A 21339-nucleotide genomic window follows, 5' to 3' on the forward strand; every position below is an offset into this window, starting at 1 on the left:
GAATATAGTAGAAATGTTCCAGCACCCCCAAGGGCCACAAAACCCAAGATCAAGCACACTGAAAATGCTAAGAGAAACTCTTTCACTTTGACTGCGTCACCACTTTCCCAGGTCACCAAAACTGAGCACGCAGAGAGATCCCCCTAGACCACAACTTCTCCCTCAGGGGAAGGAAAATGCAACGTGAAGGTTTGGCTTTCCCAAGCTTGGGGTCACTTCCCATGTGGACTTCTTCTGGAGGTCTACTTTTCTCTTACTGCACCTAGAACTCTGAGGAAATTAGCATGGCCGAATCATTTAGAGAAAGCTGAGAACAAAGAAAAGGGGTGGAAACTCATGGCACCTGGCACGTGTGCCCTGACAGCTGGCACACAGATCTAAGCAGGCGGTACAGAAGCCTGCAGCAAGTTAAACTCTGCAAACTTTGGTGAAGGTGCACAACCCTGAGACTGTTCCTTCAGGAGAGAGGAAGAGAGATGGAGCTTGCAACCCATGGCTCAGAATCAAGGGCACTACCCTGGGGAAAAGGGAAAGGTGACTCTTGGGGCATTTGGCATGACTCTGCAGACTACAGAGAGGGAGCAAACTCCAAGACATCCCCTTTAGGAGGGAGGGAGAGAAATGGAAGATGCATAAAAAGCCTTGGCATTTCAGGCACTGCCCTCAGGAAAAAGGAGTGGTTTGCTCTTAGCACTTGATGTGACTCTCATAACCTGACATGGCTCTGTAGGATTGAGAGAAGAAATAATTCTAAGACATCCACCCCAGGAAAAAGCAAGACTTGAGGAGGTGCAGCCATAAGAAAGGTATGAGAGACTCCTAGAAACTCTAGTCTGGTAAAGGTCATTCTCTCCTGAAGCCAGACCATAAAGATTGGAAGAGGAAACTTTTCTTTAAAAGCACAGGCACCAATTCCAGCATATCACAAAGAATCAATAAAACATGACACCATAAAAGAACAACAACAAAAAAAGCTCCAATAACCAGCTACAAAGGCCAAAGTTAGGAAGATCTATGAATCACCTAAAAATAATTCAATATAATCTTAAAGAAACTCAGTAAACTACAAGAAAACACAGACAAAATCAAGAAAACAATGTGCACATGTGCGTGTGTGTGCGCACACACACACACACACACACACATACATACACACAAAATCCAAGAAGTACAACAAAGAGATACAAACCATAAAAAAGAACCAAACAGAAATTCTATTTTGAAAAATACAGTGATTGGACTTAAAAATTCAATAGAGCTTCAAAGGTTGACTCAATCAAGCATAGAAAAGAATCAATGAATTAAAAGACAGATCATTTGAAATTGTCCAGTCAGAGAAACAGAAAGAAAAAAAGAGTGAAGAAATCCTATGAGGCTTATTTGATATCATTACCTAAATCAATACATGCACTATGGAGTTCCCTTAAGAAGAGAAAGAGAAAGGACTAGAAAGCTTATTTAAAGAAATAATACCAAAGAACTTTCTCAATCTTCAGAGGGAATGGGCATACAGATTCATAAACCTTAAAGAATACCAAATATGTTGTACTAAAGGGAACTACACCAAGAAACATTGTTATTAATTTGACAATATTCACAAAGACAGAACTACGAAAGTGGCTAGAGAAGAGCACCATCAAATAAAGGGTACCCCCCCACACAAATAATACTAAATAAAGGGTACCCCCCCACACAAATAATACTAAATAAAGGGTACCCCCCCACACAAATAATACTAAATAAAGGGTACCCCCCCACACAAATAATACTAAATAAAGGGTACCCCCCCACACAAATAATACTATCAGTGATTAGAAATCAGTGGATGTCTTGGCACAAACCTTTCCGGCTAGGAGAGTACATAATGATACATCCAAAGTGAAGAAACAAACAAACAAAACTATGAACCAGGAATACTATATCTGTCAAACTGTCCTTTGAAAATGAAGGAAAGATGAAGAGTTTCCCAGAAAAAAAAAAACTGAAAGAGTTCAACACCATTAGAAGTCCCAGTATCTCAGTGCTCTGCCCAAGTGAGTGAACTGCCTTAGAAGAATTGCTAGAGAGTTCATCAAATGAAATGAAATGAAAGAACACTTAACAGCAACATTAAAAAGTATAAATCTCACAGCAAATACAGACTAATGTAATACTGTAAGGGTGATACATAAATGACATTTTAAACCAGTATAAAAGTTACAGACAAAAGTATCAAAAATATAAGTATACAAATCTGTAATTAGATGTACAATAAGAAAAATGTAACTTGTGACATCAATAACATACTGTGCAGAGGAGAGTATAAGTATAGACTTTCATACGCAATTCATATGCAATACAGACTTGCATATGAACTAAGTTATCAGCTTAAAGTAGACTGTTATAAGATTTATATGTAAGCTTCATGATAACCAAAAAGAAAACATCTTTAAAGAAGAGAAAGGAATCAAAGTGTATCAATGCACAAAAAAGTCAAATAACAAAGGATGACAGCAACATTGGAAGAAAGGACTACAAAGATACTACAAACATACAGAAAATAATTAACAAAATGCAATAGTAGGCCCTTACCTATCAATAATAACTTTAAATGTAAATAGATTAAACTCCCCTGTAAAAAACATGACATGGCTTAATGGACAAAACAAGATCATCCAAGTATATGCTGTCTACAAGATATTAGCTGTAGATTTAAGGACACTTATAAGCTGAAAGTGAAACATGGAAAAAGATCCCATGCAGATGACAACCAAACAGAGCAAGGATGGATGTACATATACTCAAAAAAATCACCTTGAAATAATACAAAACTGTAATAAGAAACAAAAAAGGTCATTATATAATGATTAAGGAATCAATTCAACAGGAAGATAGAACATATATATACACCCAACATCAGAGTATATAAGTATATAAAGCAAACACTGACAGAGCTGAAAGGAAGAATAGACATCAATACAATAATAGTAGGAGATTTCAATACTCCAATTTGAATAATGGATAGAATATTCAGACAGCAAATCAATAAGGAACTACCAGACTTGAACAACACAACAGACCAAATGAACTTAACAGATCCACAGAATGTTCCATGCAACAGCAGAAGAAAATGGATTCTTCTCAAGTGTATACAAACATTCTCTAGGATGGGTCACAAAACATGTCTTCATGAATATAAAAATATTAAGCTCACACCAAGTATATCCTCCAACCACAATGAAGTGGACCTAGAAATCAATAACAGAAGGAAAATAAAACAATTCACAAATATGTGGAATTTAAACAACACATCCTGGGATCACTGAGTCAAAGAAGACAAGAAAATATCATGAGACAAACGTAAACAAAGACACAAAATACTAAAATTTATGAGATGCAAAAAAAGCAGTACTATGAGGTAAATTTATAGCAATAAAAGCCTACGTTAGAAAAAAAGAAAAATATCAAATAAACACCCAACTTTACACCTCAAGAAACTAGAAAAAGAAAGACAAATTAAATCCAAAGTTAGGTGAAGAAGGAATAAACACTACAGCAGAAATAAATGAAGTAGAAAACACAAAAATAGAACAATGATGAAACTAAGAGCTGTTTTTTTTAAAGATAAACTAAGAAGACAAACAATGAGCAAGATTAACAAAGAAAAAAAGAGAGAAGACTTAAATAAAATCAGAAAACATAAAATAAGAAATGAAAGAGGAGAAATTACAACTGATGCCACAGAAAGAGAAAAGATGATTATTTTCTTTCATAAATCATAATAGAGAACTATTATGAAAAACTATATGCCAACAAATTGAATAAGTTAGAATATATGGCAAATTCCTATAAACATACAAAATATAGAGGCTGAATTCAGAAATAAGAAAAAGACAGAAAACATGAACAGACCAATAATAAACAAGAAGACTGAATCAGTTATCAAAAACCTTCTAGCAAGGAAAGCTCCAGGACCAGATGTCAACATAGATGAATTCTACCATATATTTAAAGAAGAATTAATAACAGAACTTCTTAAACTTCATTCAAAAACAACAGTATAGGGAACACTTCCAAACTCATTTTGTGAGGCCAGTACCACTCTGATACCAAAACCAGACAAAGACACCAAAAGAAAAAAAATTTATAAGATAATATACCTGATTAACATACATACAAGAATCCTCAACTAAACACTAGCAAACCAAATTCAACAACGTATTAAAAGAATTATACACCATGACCAAGTGGGATGCATCTTTGGGATGCAAGGATGTTTCAACATACACAAATCAATCATTAACAGAATGAAAAATAAAAATCATATGATTATCACAATAGATGTAGAAAAGTATGATTTCACATCCATTCATAATGAAACTTCTCAATAAAGTCAGAATGTTAGGAACTTGCCAAAATATAATAATTAAGTCCATATAGAAAAATTCCACAGCTAGCAGCACATTCAAAAGTGAAAAACTGAAAACCTTTTCTCTAAGACCTGGGCAAAGAAAGGATGCCCAGTCTTGCTACTTCTATTCAATATAGTACTGAAAGTCCTAAAGAGAGTGATTAGAAAAGAAAAACAAATAAAAATCATCCAAATCTGAAACAAATAAGTAAAATCATCTGTTTTCAGATGAAATATTCATATATGCAGAAAACACTAAAGATTCCACAAAAACTCTTAGAATAAGCAAATTCAGTAAAGCTGCATGATACAAAATCAACATTAAAAACACCGTTGTATTTCTACACACTAGCAAGAAACTATCTAAAAAGGATATCAAGAAAATAATCTCATTTACATGAGTACAAGAAGAATAAAATACTTAAAAGTAAAATTAAGTAGGAAGATGAGAGATGTGTACATTAAAAACTAAAAAACATTGATGAGAGAAATTTTTTTAAAATAAATAAATGTAAAGATACCCTACATTAAGATGGAAGACTATTGTGAAAGTGTCCAGAATACCTAGAGGAATTTAGACATTGATTGAAATTTGCTTCCAAATCCCAATGGCATTTTTTCCAGAAACAGAAAATAAAGAAAAAAAACCCCTAGAATTCATCTGGAACTACAAAATATCCCAGTCAAAGCAATTTTGAGCAAGATGAACAAAGCTGGAGTCATCACATGTCCTGATTTCAAATTACATTACAAAGCTATATTGATCAAAACCATAAGGTATTGGCATAAAAACAGATATATTGTCCAGCGAAACAGAATGAAGTATCCAGAAATAAACCCACACATATACTGTCAACTGGTCTTACACAAGAGAGCCAAGAATACACAATGGGGAAAGGACAGTCTCTTCAATAAATGGTGTTGGGCAAACAATTTTTCCAGATGAAAAGAATGAAATCAGACCCTTCTAACTTACACAAAACTCAATTCAAAATATATTAAATATTTAAATGTAAGGCATGAAACTGTAAAATATCTGGAAGAAAATATAGAGAAAAAAAGTCTGACACTGGCCTTAGCAATGAAAACTTGGATATGATACCAAAAAACACAGGCAACAAGGCAAAAACAGACAAATGGGATTACCTCAAACTAAAAAGTTTCTGAACAGAAAAGGAAATGAACAAGAAAATAACAAGGCAACCTATGAAATGGGAGTGTATTTGTAAACTTTGTATCAGATAAAGGGTTAATTTCCAAAATATATAAGGAAGACATAAAACTCAATAGCAAAATAATAATAATAATCATATGATCTGAATTTTAAAATAGGCAAAGGAACTGAAGAGACATTTCTCCAAAGAAGACATACAAACAATCAGCAGGTATATGAGAAGATTCTTAACAGAACTAACCATCAGGGAGATGCAATAAAAACTGCAATGCACTATCACATCACACATGTCAGAATGACAATTATCAGAAAAACAAAAGACATAAAGTGTTGGTAAGGATATATAGAAAAGGGAATCCTTATACTTTATTGGAATAAATGTAAATTGATGCAGCCACTATGGAAAACAGTATGGAAGGTCCACAAAAAATTAAAAAAAGAATTACCATATGATCTAGCAATTCCATTTCTAGGTATATATCCAAAGTAACTGAAATCAGGATCTCAAAGAGATATCTACACTCCCATGTTCACTATTCACAGTAGCCAAGACAAAGAAGCAACCTAAAAGTCCATCTGTGGTTGAAAGGATATATAAAAAACTGTGGCCTATACATATAGTGGAATTTTACACAGCCACAAAAAAGAAGGAATTCTAAGGACATAGTTGAACTCAACACCACCATGAATTACCTGTTATAACTGTCGTCTATCAAGAGAATACACACTCTCCTCAAGCTCAAATGTAACATTCACTGTGACAGACAATATACTCCATCACAGCACACACTTTAACAAATTAACAAGAACAGAAATTATACAATGTCTGCTCTCAGATCATAATGTAATTAAACAGAAATCAATGGAGATTAAACAACACACTTCTAACACATGGGTCAAAGAAGATATCTCAAGACAAATTAAAAAAAGTATTTTGAAAATTTTAAATTTCAACAAAATATTAACAAAATTTGTGGGGTATACTAAATAATAATTAAAATAGTACTCAGGGATTAAGAAAGAGAATTAGAAAATAAGATTGCCTTCTGTTCTCAATGCCGTAAAATTTAACTCCTATTTCAAAAGTAAAGGAAAAAATATATCCCTGGGATGAGAGGTAACCCCTATGGAAGTTTTTTATATGGAAATATCTGGTTATATATAAATAGATGATTTAAGCTACATTTCAGGAGGCTTAGTGAGTACAAATTAAGAAATCATCCCCCTGTCAATTTCACTAGGCAAAAGTAATGGACACTGACCTATAAATATGCATTACTTATGATTTTAACAGAAAATTTTCATAACCATCAAATGTAAATTACATTTTATTCCAAATATTTTAAAATATTATTTTTAACAAAATGTTCAGGGTCACTGAAGAGTAATCTGAAGTAGGGAAATCTGCCATAAATTTACTGATTATGAATAATATGTTAAGCATAATGTAAAAGAGAAAACTAAATTAAATTGCTGCTGGAAGTTACAGCATAATTTTCACCCTAAGCATAGATACAAGATGCTGAGTATAAAGCAATGTGAAAACGGTTAATAAACAGTATAGATCAAATTTATTACTTAGGATTAATAACAGTAACATGGAGAGAATTCTTCAGGATTATTAGTTATAAATTAATTTGCAATAGCAAACAAGGCCCTATAAATGGGAAAATCCTATTTCCTAATACAATCAGTTACAAAATGCTAAATTTCAAAGCATTTCATAAAAATATTAACTCCACTAAATCCTCGTCATTTATTATTTGATGAAGTTTTATTTTTATTGTTGAATTCCCTAAGTGTGTATGTTGGGGGTGGTGGTGGTGTGTTCTATAAATAGCTAAGATGCTTACTCACACCCTGGGCATGTTCACCACTTCCTCTTTTTTCTCACCTCACATAACGTACCTTAGATAGTCTTTTGGAAGATTCACAACTATGGTCTGCACATGGTTTGCGTCCTTTTTCAGTGTCTAGAGATGAAACTGAGAAAATATTTTATACTTTATCATGGGTCTAAACTACTATATCACAATATTTAAATTGGCTTTTGAAATATAAAATAGATCATGTATCTAATATTTCTATTCCACTAAAAAATTAAGCAATTTTCCAAATGTTAAATCACTCTTTTCAGCCAAAAACCTAATATAAAAATTTATCTTATATAAATCAGGAAAACCTATTGCAGTGAACTTAAGAGTATGTGGCAACTGACATCATACAATTTTTAACAATGGAATTATTTTGCCTTTTATACCATATATATGTATATGTATGTATAAATGTGTTTACTCTTTCAATATTCTACTTAACTCTACCCATATAACATAGTGTCAGTCATTTGACTAACTCAATTCTTAATCTCTACAAAGAGATAAATGATTATAACAATACTGAAAAGAGAATGAGGTTGGACTACAGTAGTGGCCATGGTAACTAAAATGATGAACATAGTCATATATGCATGCATTGATGTACCTATTTATTCAATAAGTAATTATCGAGAGTCTATTACATACTAAGAGTTATTCTAAGAGTCCGAGACACGTAAGTGATCAAAATCTACAAACTCCCTGACTCTCTGGAAATTATATTCTAAGGCAGCAAATGAGAATAAACAACAATACATAAAAACAATAAACAGTCATCATTACAGAAACATATTTTGTGATAAGGTGATAAGTACTAGAAAACAAAGAGCAAGGAAAGAATCCTATAACCTGCAAAATTGCCCTTCAAAAGTGAAAGAGAAATGAAGACTTTCCTAACTAAACAAGAGCTGAGGGAGTTTGTGACCACCTGACCTGCTCAGCAAGAACTGCTCAGGGAGTTCTGCAGGTGAAGTGAAAGAATACTAGGAGGTAATGTGAAGCTGCATGAAGAGAAATAAAGACCTTAACAAAGGTAAGCACACGGACGACAGAAGCTGCTGTTACTGTCAGATCGGATTGTAACAGCAATTTTTCTATATATGACTTAAGAGCCTAATATACTTACAAAAAAACAATTGGTCTAAAGGCTAGTATTACTGTAACTTTGGTTTGTAACTCCACACTTTGTTTTCTATATAAATTAAGAGACTAATTCATTTTAAATAATTATTAGTTTATATTTTGGGGCAGACAATTTATAAAGTAGCAAGTTTATGTCATCAGCAACTGAAAGAGGTGGGGATACAGCTGTTAAAGGAGAGTTTCAAATGGTGTAGAAGTTAGGTTGGTATAAATTCAGATTAGAGTGTTATAAACTTAGGAATGTGAAATGCAATTCCTGTGGTAACAACAAAGAAAATAACTATAGAATATACACAAAAGGAAATGAAAAAGATTTCAACATTTAACTACAAAAAAGTCAACTACACAAAAAAGACTATAATGAAGGAAATGAGGAACAAAACTGCTATAAAGCATAAAGAAAACAAATAGCAAAATGACACAGGTAAATTCTGCATTATCAATAATCATTTTAAAAGTAATTGGATTGGGGACTTCCCTGGTGGCGCAGTGGTTAAGAATCCGCCTGCCAAAGTAGGGGACATGGGTTCAAGCCCTGGACCAGGAATATTCCACATTCCACAGAGCAACTAAGCCCGTGCGCCACAACTACTGAGCCTGCACTCTAGACCCCATGAGCCACAACTACTGAAGCCCATGCTCCCTAGAGCCCATGCGCCACAACTACTGAGCCCGCATGCTCCAACTACTGAAGCCTGCAAGCCTAGAGCCCATGCTCCACAGCAAGAGAGCCCACCACAGTGAGAAGCCCACACACCCCGATGAGTAGTAGCCCCCACTCACCACAACTAGAGAAAGCCCACATGCAGCAATGAAGTCCCAACACAGCCAAAAATAAACAAATAAATAAGTGGATTAAATTCTCAAGTCAAAAGAGAGAGATTTGAGAATGAATAAAAAAAACATAATCATACTATGTACTGTCTATAGGAGACTCCCTTTAGATACAAAAACAAAAATAGATTGCAAATGAAAGGATGGAAAAAGATATTCCATGCAAATAGTAACCAAAACAGAACAAGAGCTGTTACACTCATAAGAGATAAAATAGACTTAAAATCAAGAAAGGGTATAAGAGACAAATAAGGACAATATATACTAATAAAAGGTTTAACACAGCAAGAATATGTAATGCAAATATAAACATTTACATACCTAATATCAGACCATGAAAATTTTTGAAGTAAAAACTAACAGCATTCAAAAGAGAAATATACATTTCTACAATAACATTTGGAGACTTCAATATCTCACAACAGTGGACAGAAGAGTCAGATAGAAGATAAGTAAGGAAATAGAGGTCTTAAACAAAACAGTCATAACCCAGGACTGGATGACTTCAGTGGTGAGTTCTAACAACAGTTAGAAGAATTAATACCAATCCTTTCAAACACTTCCAAAAAGGTGAAGAGGAGGTAACACTTCTAAACTCATCCTCTGAGGCCAGCGTTACCCAGACACAAAAGCCAGACAAAGACACCATAAGACACTACAGTCCCATATCCCTAATCAACACTGATGAAAAACTCAACAAAATACTAACCAAACTCAGGGGCTTACTAACAGGACCATACACCATGCGCAAGTGGGGTTTATTGCCAGAATTCAGGGATGGGCCAACATACAACTATGCCATTTCATCTCAGTAACGCAAGTTGTAGCCAGTGCGTTGTGGCAGGAAAGCGAAATAAGAGGCGTCCAAATTGGAAAAGAAGCAGGAAAATTACTTCTGTTCAGAGATGCTATGATCTCATATGCAGACAGTAAGATTCCACAAATAAAACTGTTAAGAACTAATAAATAAACTCAGCAAAGTTGCACAATACAAAGTCAATGCACAAATCAGCTACATTTCTATACACTACAATGAAAAGCCTGAAAAGAAAATTATGGGAACAATTCCATTTACAAAGGCATCAAAAAGAATAAAATACTGAGGAATTAACCAATTAATTAACCATTAACTTAACCAATACTCAGGAATTAACTTACAATTATAACTTAACCATTGTTGAAAGAAATTAAAGAAGACATACAGAAATGCATGCAATGTTCATAGACTGGAAAAGGTAACATCATTAAAATGTCAACACTACACAAAACAATCTATAGACTCAATGCAATCAACATTAAAATCCCAACTACATTTTCTGCAAAACAGAAAAATCCACACTAAAATCTATGCGGAATCACAAGGGACTTTATATAAAGTCTTAAAAAAGAATAAAGCTAAAAATCACAATCCTTGATTTCAAAATTTACTACAAAGCTGCAGTAACCAAAACAGTGTGTTACTGGCATAAAGACAGAAATATTGACCAATATAACAGACAGCCCAGAAATAAGCCCTCACATATATGGCCAAATGATTTTTGACAATGGTGTCAACACTATTCGATGGGGAAAGCACTGCCTTTTCAATAAATGGTGCTGGGAAAACTGGATATCCACATGCAAAAGGATGAATTTCGATTCTTATCTAACACCATACATGCAAATTAGCTCAAGATGGATCAAAAACCTAAATGTAAAAAATAAAACTACAAAATTCTTAGAGGAAAACTTATGGCAAAAGCTTCATTGGATTTGGCAATGATTTCTTGGATATGTCACCAAAGGTACAAGAAACAAAAGAAAAAAACAGACAAGTGGACTTTATCAAAAAAATTTTTTAAAGTGTGCATCAAAACACAATAGCAATAGAGTTAAAACGCAACCTACAGAATGTGAGAAAATATCTGCAAGTCACATATCTGATAAGGGATAGATATACAGAATATGTAGAGAACTCCTAAAACTCAATACCAAAAAAAGCAAACAACCAGATTAAAAAATGAACAAAAAAACAAAAGTGGGCAATGAGGGACTTCCCTGGTGGTCCAGTGGTTAAGACTCCATGCTCCCAGTGCAGGGGGCCTGGGTTCGATCCCTGGTCAGGGAACTAGATCGCACATGCTGCAACTAAGAACCAGCATGCTGCAACTAAGACCCAGCACAGCCAAATAAATAAATAAATTTTTTTAAAAAATGGGTAATGAATTTGACAAGGAATTTCTCCAAAGAAGATGTAGAAATGGCCAATAAGCTCAGGAAACGATGTTCAACATAACTAATTTTTAGGGAAATGCAAATCAAAACTATAATGAGACACTACCAAACACCCATTAGGATGGTTACTATGAAAACAAAAGAAAATAACTAGTGCTGGTGAGAATGTGGTGAATTGGAACTCTTGTACACTGTTGGTGGGAATGTAAAATGTTGTAGCCACTGTGGAAAAATAGTAGCAGTTCCTCAAAAAAAAATAAAAATAAAAACAGAATTACTATTATGATCTAGCAAATCCACCTTTGAGTATATACCCAAAAGAACTGAATGCACCTATAAGCAGCATTATTCACAATAGTGTACTGAAAACAACACAAGTGGCCATCAATGCATTCACGGAGAAGCAAAATGTTGTATATACACAGAATGAAATCTTATTAGTTCTTAAAAAGGAAGAAAATCCTGCCATATGTTACAACATGGACTAAACTTGAGGACATTTTGCTAAGTGAAATAAGCCAGAAACAAACAGAAAACTACTGTATGATTCCCCTTATATGAGATATTTAGATAAAATCACAGAGATAGAAAGTAGAAGGGTAGATGCTAGGAGCTGTAGGGAAAAGAGCAACTTATTGTTTAGTAGAAACAGAATATCAGCTTCTCACAATGAAAGTGTTTTTGAGGTAAATGATGATAACAGTTAGACATGAATGTATTTAATGCCATGTAACTGTATACTTGAAATGGTTAAGATTAATTTTATGTATGTGTATTTTACCACAGTAAGAAAATGGAAAAAAATTAAAAATAAATGAATTAAATCAGACTTCTCCTCAGAAGCCATGCAAGCAAGAGAACAGTGTGAATGATTTTAAACACAGTATTGAAAAAAAAAAAAGTCACCAAACTAAAATACTGAATTCCGTGAAATTATTCTTCAAAACTGAAATAAAAACAAAGACTTTCTCAGAAAAACAAAAATTGAGAGAATCTGTCACCAGAAACCCAGACTTATAAGAAACATTAAAAGAAGTTCTTCATAAAGAAGGAAAACAATACGTGTCCACAACTTGGATCTAAATAAAGGAAGGGCACTAGAGAAGGAATAAAAGAAGGTAATAGTAAATCTGTTTTTCTTATTCTTAACTGATCTGACAATAGCTTGTTCAAAAGCTTATGGATGAGTAAAATAAATTACTGCAGTTTTATAAGGGAAGAGAGGGCAAATTTGGGAATTCTATTGTAAAGTACTTGTACTACCCATGAAATGGTACAGCATTATTTGAAAGTAGACTTGGATTAGTCATAAAAGTGTACTGCAAACTACAGGGCAAACACTTAAAGTAAAAAACGAATTATAATTGATATGTTAATAGAAACAAATTGAGTCATATAAATGCTTGATTAAAACCAGAGAAGGCAAAAAAGTGGAAGAGGAAAAAGAAACAAAGAAAAGGGGCAACAGAACAGTAACAAATATGGTAAATGTTAATCCAACTCCACCAATAATCATTTTTAAAGTCAATGGTTTAAATTCACCAATTAAAAAACAGAGACTGTCTGAATGAATTTTTTAAAGATCTAATTATATCTCATCTACAAGAGACCCACTTTAAACATAAAGATACTGATAGACTAAAAGTAAAGGGGTGGAGAAAATCACACCATACTAACGTGAATCAAAAGAAAGCTGGAAAAGCAATATTAACTTTAGACAAAAGACAAACATCTAGACAAAGAATAAAAGAGAAATTAAAGTAGAGGACATTACTATCTATCTTTCATAAATAAAAAGGATTATAAGAATATTATATACAATAGTATGCTAAAAATTAGATAACTTACATGAAATAGATGAAAATATAAATTATCTAAACTGACCCAAGAAGAAACACAAAATATGAACAGTAATGTAACAAAGAGATCAAATCAGTAATCAATGATCTTCCAATAAAGAAAACCCTGGACCCAATGGCTTCAGTGGTGAACTCTACCAAACATTAACTATTAAAAGAAATCTTTCTCCATCACTTTCAGAAGAATAGAAGAGGAAGGGACACTTCTTAAAACTCATTTCATGAAGCCAGTAGTATGCTGATACCAAGGGCAGACAATAACATCACAAGAAAAGAAAACTCTGGGCTAATATCAATTTGAATGCAAATACTCTCAATAACAGAAGTACAAAATTATTCCAGCAGCATACTAAATATATATATATATACCCTGACCAAGTGGGATATATTGCAGGGGTGCAAGCGTGGTTCACCATGTGGAAATCAAAAATTACAATGCACAACATTCATAGAAGGGAAAAAAAAAAACCATGATCATCTCATTTGATACAAAAGAAACATTTGACAAAAGCTAACACCCTTTCATGATTAAAAAAAAACACACTCAATAAACTAGGAATTGAAAGTACCTGCTTCACCCTGATAAAGAGCTTTTATGAAAAACCCACACAGCCAATATCAAATTCAATAGTGAAACACTTAAACTTTTCCCTTAGGATCAAGAACAATTCAAGGATGTCCACTTTTGCCATTTCTACTAAACAATATATTGACATTCTAGCAAGAGCAATTTGGCACAAAATAGATAGAGAAGAGATAAAAGTTATCCAAATTGGAAAGAAATAAGTAAAACTATTGTTATCCTTAGGTGACATAATCTTCCATATAGAAAATACTAAAAATTCCAAGCACCATAAAATAACTCTTAATTAATTAAACCAAGATGTAAGATACACAAAAAAATCAATGAATTTCTACATACTAGCGGTGAACAATGTGAAAAAGAAAATTATTGTACTTACAATAGCATCAAAAACAATAACATATGTAGTAATTACTTTATCAAGAGGTGTAAGACTTACACACTGAAAAGTATAAAGCACTGCTGATAGAGAAGTCTGCTGTGTTCTAAATATTTTATCCCCCCCCCCCAGTTCTTATGTTGAAATGCTAATGCCCAATGTGGTAGTATTAGGAGGTGGGGTCTTTAGGAAGTGCTTAGGTCGTGAGAATAGAGCCTTTATGAATGAGATTGGTGCTCTTACAAAAGAGGCTCCAGAGAAACCCCTAGCTGCTTCTGCTATGTGAGGACATAATGAAAAGTCTGTAACCCTTAAGAGGGCCCTCACCAAACATGGTGGCACTGTGACCTCAGAATTACAGCTTCCAGAAATGTGAGAAATAAATTTCCATTGTTTATAAGCTACCCAGTCTATGGTATTAGTTACAGCAGCCCAACAGACTAAGACAAAGTCCTAAATAAAGGGAGAGCTATCCTGTGTTCATGGGCTGGAAGACAATATTGTTCAGGAGGTAACATTAGAGACATTACAGATTCAATGCAAACCCCAATGGCCTTGTTCAACAGGAATGAAAAAGCAGGTGCAAAAAACATATGGGATTGCAACTGACTTCAAATAGCCAAAACAATGTTGAAAAGGGGAGAACAAAATTTAAGGACTCCCACTTCCCAATTTCAAATATTACTACAAACAAACCTACTATCAAAACCTTATGATCAAAACGTTGTGGACTACCATAAGAATAGGCATACAGAGCAATGAAATAGAATTAACAGCCCAGAAATAAATTCACATACCTGTGGCTAAGTAAGTTTCAACAAGAGTACCATGACAATTCAAAGAGAAAAGAACAGTCTCTTCAAAATTGGTGTTGGGATAATCGTACATCCACATTCAAAAGTATGAGGTTGGATCCATATTTCACAGCATATACAAAAATTAACTCAAAATGAATCTGAGATCTAAATGTAGGTGGTAAACTTAAAAATTCTTAGAAAAAAGCAAAATGAGTACACATCAAGCAAAGAGATCTCAAATAAAAAATGTAACATTATACCTCAAGGAATAAGAAAAAGAAAATCATGCTAATCCCAACATTAGCAGAAGAAAGGAAATAATACATTAGAGCAGAAATAAATGAAATAGGAAAAAATAGAAATGGTTAACAAAACCAAAACTTGGTTTTTTGAAAAGATAAAACTGACAACCTTTAGCTATAATAAGAAAAAAAGAGGATCCAAATACATGAAATTATAAATTAAAGAAGAGACATTGCTCTGATACCCAGAAATACAAAGGAGCCAAAGAGACTACTATGAATAACTATACACCAAAAATTGGACAACTGAGAAGAAACTGATAAATTCCTAGAAACATGCAACCTACCAAGACTGGAATCATAAAGAAGTAGAAAATTTGAACAGATCAATAGTGACTAAGGAGATAGAATCATTAACCAAAAATTTCCCCCCAGCCCCACAAAAAAGCCCAGAACCAGATGGCTTCACTGATGAATTCTACCAAATATTTAAAGAACTAATGTGAATCTTTTTCAAACTTCAAAAAAACTGAAGAGGAGGTAACATGCTCAAACCATTTTACAAGGCCTGATACTAAAGCCAGATAAGGACACTAATCAAAAAGAAAACTATACGCCAATATTCCTGATGAATATAGATGGAAAAATCCTCAACAAAATACTGGCAAACCAAAATGAACAGCACATTAAAACTAACAAACAACATGAGTAAGTGGGATTCATCTCTGAGATGCAAGGACGGTTCAACATATGCAAATCAATAAATGTGATTTATCACATTAATAGAATGAAAAATAAAAACCACATGGTCATCTCAATGTATGCAAAAATGTATCTGACAAAATTCAACTTCCATTCAAAATAAAACTCTCAACAAATTAGGTACAGAATGAATCTACCTTAATATAATAATGGCCATGTATGACAAGTCCACAGCTAACATCATACTCAATATGAAAGGCTGAAAGATTTTCCTCTAAGATCAGGAACAAGGAAAGGATGCCCACTCTCACCACACCTATATAACATAGTACTGGAAGTCCTAGCCAGAGCAGTCCGGCAAAACAAAGAAATAAAAGACACCTGAATCAAACAAGGAGAAGTGAAACTATCTCTGTCTGCATATGACGTAATTTTACATAGAGAAAATCCTAAGGATTTCAGCAAAAAACTGTTAGACTTAATAAATGAATTTAGTTAAGTTTCAGGATACAAAGCAACATGCAAAAATTGGTATAATTTCTATATAATAACAAATTATCTGAAAAGAAATAAAGAAACAATCTTATTTACAGTACTATCAAAACCAAAAAAATACATAAGAGTAAATTTAAACAAGGAGGTAAAAGGTCTATACACTGAAAATTACAAGACAGTGATGAAAGAAACTGAAGAAGACACAAATAAATGGAGATGCCTCATGTTCATGAATTGAATGAAATTAATATTGCTAAAATATCCATAAAACCCAAAGTAACCTACAGATTCAACGTAATCTTTACTAAGATTCCAATGTATTTTTTACAGAAATAGAAAAAAAAAATCCTAAAATTTGTATGGAATCACAAAAGACCCTGAATAAGTTATCAATGCAGTTCTAAGAAAAAACGAAGCTGGAAGTATCACATTTCTAATTTCAAATTATATTACAAAGGTATAGTAGTCAAAACAATATGGTACTGGCATAAAAACAAACACATAGTCCTATGGAATAGAACTGAAAATCCAGGAAATAAACCTATGCATGTAAGGTCAACTATATTTGACAAGAAAGCCAAGAATACTCAGTTGAGAACAGACAGTCACTCCAATAAATGATACTGGGAAAACTGGACATTCACATGCAAAAGAATGAAACTAGACTCCTATCTCATGCCACACACAAAAATTAACTCAAAATGGATTAAAGACTTAAATGTAAAACTTAAACCATAAAAATCCTAGGAGAAAACACAGGGAAAAGCTGGTGCTGGCAATGACTTTATGACTATGACACCAAAGCACAAGCAATGAAAACAAAAGTAAACAAATGGGACTACATACAACTAAAAAAGCTTCTTCACAGCAAAAGAAACAATCAACAAACTGAAAAGACAACCTAGAGAATGGTATAAAATATTTGATAACCACATAAATTTGATAAGACAATAATATCCTAAATATATAAGGAACTCATACAATTCAAAAACAAAAAACAAATAGCCCAATTAAAAATTGAAAAGGACCTGAATAGACTTTTTTTTCTTAGAAAGTATTCAAATGGCCAACAGGTAAATGAAAAGGTGCTCAACGTCACAAATCATCACGAAATGAAAATCAAAACCATGAGATATCACCCACATCTGTTAGAATGATGATTATCCAAAAGACAAGAGATGAGTGATAGCGAGGATGTGGAAAAGAGGTAACCTTTATGCACCTTTAGTGGGAATATGAATTGGTATAGCTACTATGGAAAATAGTAGGGAGGTTCCTCAAAAGGTAAAAACAAACAAACAAACAAACAATAGAACTACCATATGATCCAGCAATTCCACTTCTGGATATACATCTGAAGGAAATGAAATCACTATCTCTTAGAGATATCTGTACCCACGTGTTCAATGCGGCACCATTTACCATAGCTAAGACATAGAAACAACCTAAGTATCCATCAACAGATGAACAGATAAAGAAAATATGCTACACACACACACACACACACACACACAGGAATATTATTCAGCCATAAAAATGAAGGAGATTCTGCCATGTGTAACAACACAGATAAAACTTGAGGGCATTTTGTTAAGTGAAACAAGTCAGAGAAAGACAAATACTGTATGACCTTACTTATATGTGGAATCTACAAAAACTGAACTCAGAAAAAGAGAACAGATTGATGATTGCCAGGGGCACGGACTGGGGGTGAGGGAAATGAATGAAGGAAGACAAATAAATTCAGGTACAAATAAATTCAGGATGTAACGCAGAGCTTGGTTAATATAGTTAATAATACTGTATTGTATATATCTGAAAGTTGCTAGAAGAGTAGATTTTAAAAGTTCTTACTGCAGAAATAAATAAATTGTAACTATGTGAGAAGATCTATGTGTTTAACCTTATTATGGTAAACATTTTGCAATATATAGATACATCAAATCCTTATGTTGTACACTTTGAACTAACATATTGTTATATGTCAATTATATATCAATAAAGCTAGGGAAAAAAATCAAAATTGGGCAAAGGACTTGAATGGACTTTTCTCCAAAAAAATATATGAATGGTCAATAAGCACATGAAAAGATGCTCAACATCATGAGTCACTAGAGAAATGCAAATTAAGCCCACAGTGAACTAATTTCTATTGAAAATCATCTCTTTCCTCTTATGGGTTCAAGTACACTTTCAGCTTTTCTCAAGACTATTAAATGCCTATTAATAGCACCTATTCAATACACCAGGTACAAAGACCCCATAACTCTCATGAATGCTAACAGTGGGTCTTTGATGAGCTAAAGAAAGACTCAGACTATCTTTCATAATTTGCCTCAGGGGCTGGAGAACAACTCTCAAAATTTTTTCTGGAGAAAAGAAGTAAGGAAGATAAAAGATAGTGAAAATGGGGTTGAACACCTCTTATTCTTTTCTCTGAAAGCTTCGCACCTCTCACTCGTATCTAAACATTCAATCCTAGATGGCCAAGAAAGAGAGAGGGAATATCAGAGAAATAGGTAAGTGTAAACAAACACTGACAGTAGAGGAATCAAGGACAGAGGGTAAAGGAGAAAGAAAGGAAACAGCAACATACCATTTGAGATGAAAAGTGGAGGGGGTCCTCTTGCTACTGGGACCCATTAAGAACACATGCATGGGTATTCCTAAATGCTCATTCATAAACGGGCCCTTTATAAATCTAAAGTCTTCAGATATTAAGTCCAATTCTTGGTTTTCCAGAATATATTGGGCTTTTGCTCTGCATTGTTAGGAAAAGCAACCTAAGCTGTTAGAACAGTCCCTCTGGTCTAAACTGTTAACCTAGCTTATTATATAATTACATGCTTTTACAAATTAAATCTTTGTAGCTAAATATCATGATAGATATTCCTCATACTAAATTCCATTCTATAGTAAATTATCATAGCAATGTTTAAGTTATTTGGGAACCCAAACTTTTCATTAAGTACATGAATCAGCAGAAATGTATTTGGGGGCTATAAGATCTAAGAAGTGAAAGTAAAGAATATGAAACATTCAGATCTATAGCATTTACATTCTAAAAATGCCGCTAGTAACTCAGGTCTCTAAGATTAGTTTTGCAAATTAAGCAAAGAATTTTCTTTAAAGAATTGCATATACTTACCTGAAAATGTAAAAAACAATTCATTTTGCAAACCAGCTCTTTGCATTTTAACATGATGGCATTCAGACTTCAGTAAGAAAACTTGACATGAAAGGTCAAGAACCAATTTGCTTAAAATCTCAAGAAGTTTCTTCTCAAAAGAAACATTATAGATAGTATTGCAGGGAGCTGCATGATATCGAGCTGTGAACTGGTAATAATAATGTGGCTCACGATAAGCTGCAAAAAATTAAACAGAGAACAATACAGCAATGGTTATTTAAGCAATTCAAATATATTTCAGCTATTCAAGAGAAATCATTATTTGGAATACATTTGACCCTTGAACAACGCGGGGTTAGGGTTAGGAACACCAACCACACCCCCAGTTGAAAATACATGTATAATTTATAGTCAGCCCTCCTCACCCATATTCCTCTGAATCCAGGGTTCTGCAATGTGTGGATCTGGATCGTGTGGTACTGCAGTATTTGCTACTGAAAACATCCATGTATAATGGACCCACACAGTTCAAACCCATGTTGTTCAAAGGTGAACTGTATATGTTTCTATATACAGCCATATATAAATATTTTTTTAATTTAACAAGCACTTATCTAGCAGCTACTAAGTGACAAATGCTGTTATAGGCACTTTAAAAACAGAAACTCATTTAAATCTCCTAAGATTATTAAAGATTGGTATAATCTTCACATCCAGCATGTATTGAGGGATACTATGTCACATGCCTAATGCCTGTGCTATCAAAACTGAGACTCTAGCTGAGGAGCCTAGCCCAGAGTCTGTGCCCTTAACCACCATGTCATGCTGCCTCAAACTCAGGTATGAGACTTCCCTAAGTTTAAATATTCATCTTAGGGGACGAGGGGAAGATGGCGGAAGAGTAAGATGCGGAGGTCAGCTTCCTCCCCACAGATACACCAGAAATACACCTACACGTGGAACAACTCCTGCAGAACACCTCCTGAACGCTGGCAGAAGGCCTCAGACCTCCCAAAAGGCAAGAAACTCCCTGCGTACCTGGGTAGGGCAAAAGAAAAAAGAAAAAACAGAGACAAAAGAATAGGGATGGAACCCGCACCAGTGGGAGGGAGCTGTGAAGGAGGAAAGGTTTCCACACACTAGGAAGCCCCTTCGCAGGTGGAGACTGCGGGCGGCGGAGGGGGAAAGCTTCGGAGCCGCGGGGGAGAGCGCAGCCACAGGGGTGTGGAGGGCAAAGTGGAGAGATTCCAGCACAGAGGATCGGTGCTGACCGGCACTCACCAGCCCGAGAGGCTTGTCTGCTCACCGCCGGGGCGGGCGGGGCTGGGAGCAGAGGCTGGGGCTTCAGTCTGAGCGCAGGGAGAGGACTGGGGTTGGTGGCGTGAACACAGCCTGCAGGGGGTTAGTGCGCCACGGCTGGCCGGGAGGGAATCTGGGGAAAAGTCTGGACCTGCCGAAGAGGCAAGAGACTTTTCTTCCCTCTTTGTTTCCTGGTGCGCAAGGAGAGAGGATTAAGAGCGCTG

The 21339-nt window shown here is 34.3% G+C and overlaps 1 protein-coding gene across 1 annotated transcript in view; it reads right to left on the minus strand.

The window, feature by feature from the left end:
• ZPBP (zona pellucida binding protein) overlaps positions 1–21339 on the minus strand; it is a 101472-nt gene that overhangs the window by 41267 nt on the left and 38866 nt on the right. Inside the window, exons 5-6 of the mRNA XM_019939917.3 lie at positions 19835–20053; positions 7473–7549 (exon numbers count right to left, since the gene is read on the minus strand). Of these exons, the coding sequence (XP_019795476.1) occupies positions 7473–7549; positions 19835–20053 (296 nt within the window). The remainder of the gene's footprint in view (positions 1–7472; positions 7550–19834; positions 20054–21339) is intronic.

Source organism: Tursiops truncatus, chromosome 9 (assembly GCF_011762595.2).
Source record: "Tursiops truncatus isolate mTurTru1 chromosome 9, mTurTru1.mat.Y, whole genome shotgun sequence".
NCBI lineage: Eukaryota > Metazoa > Chordata > Mammalia > Artiodactyla > Delphinidae > Tursiops > Tursiops truncatus.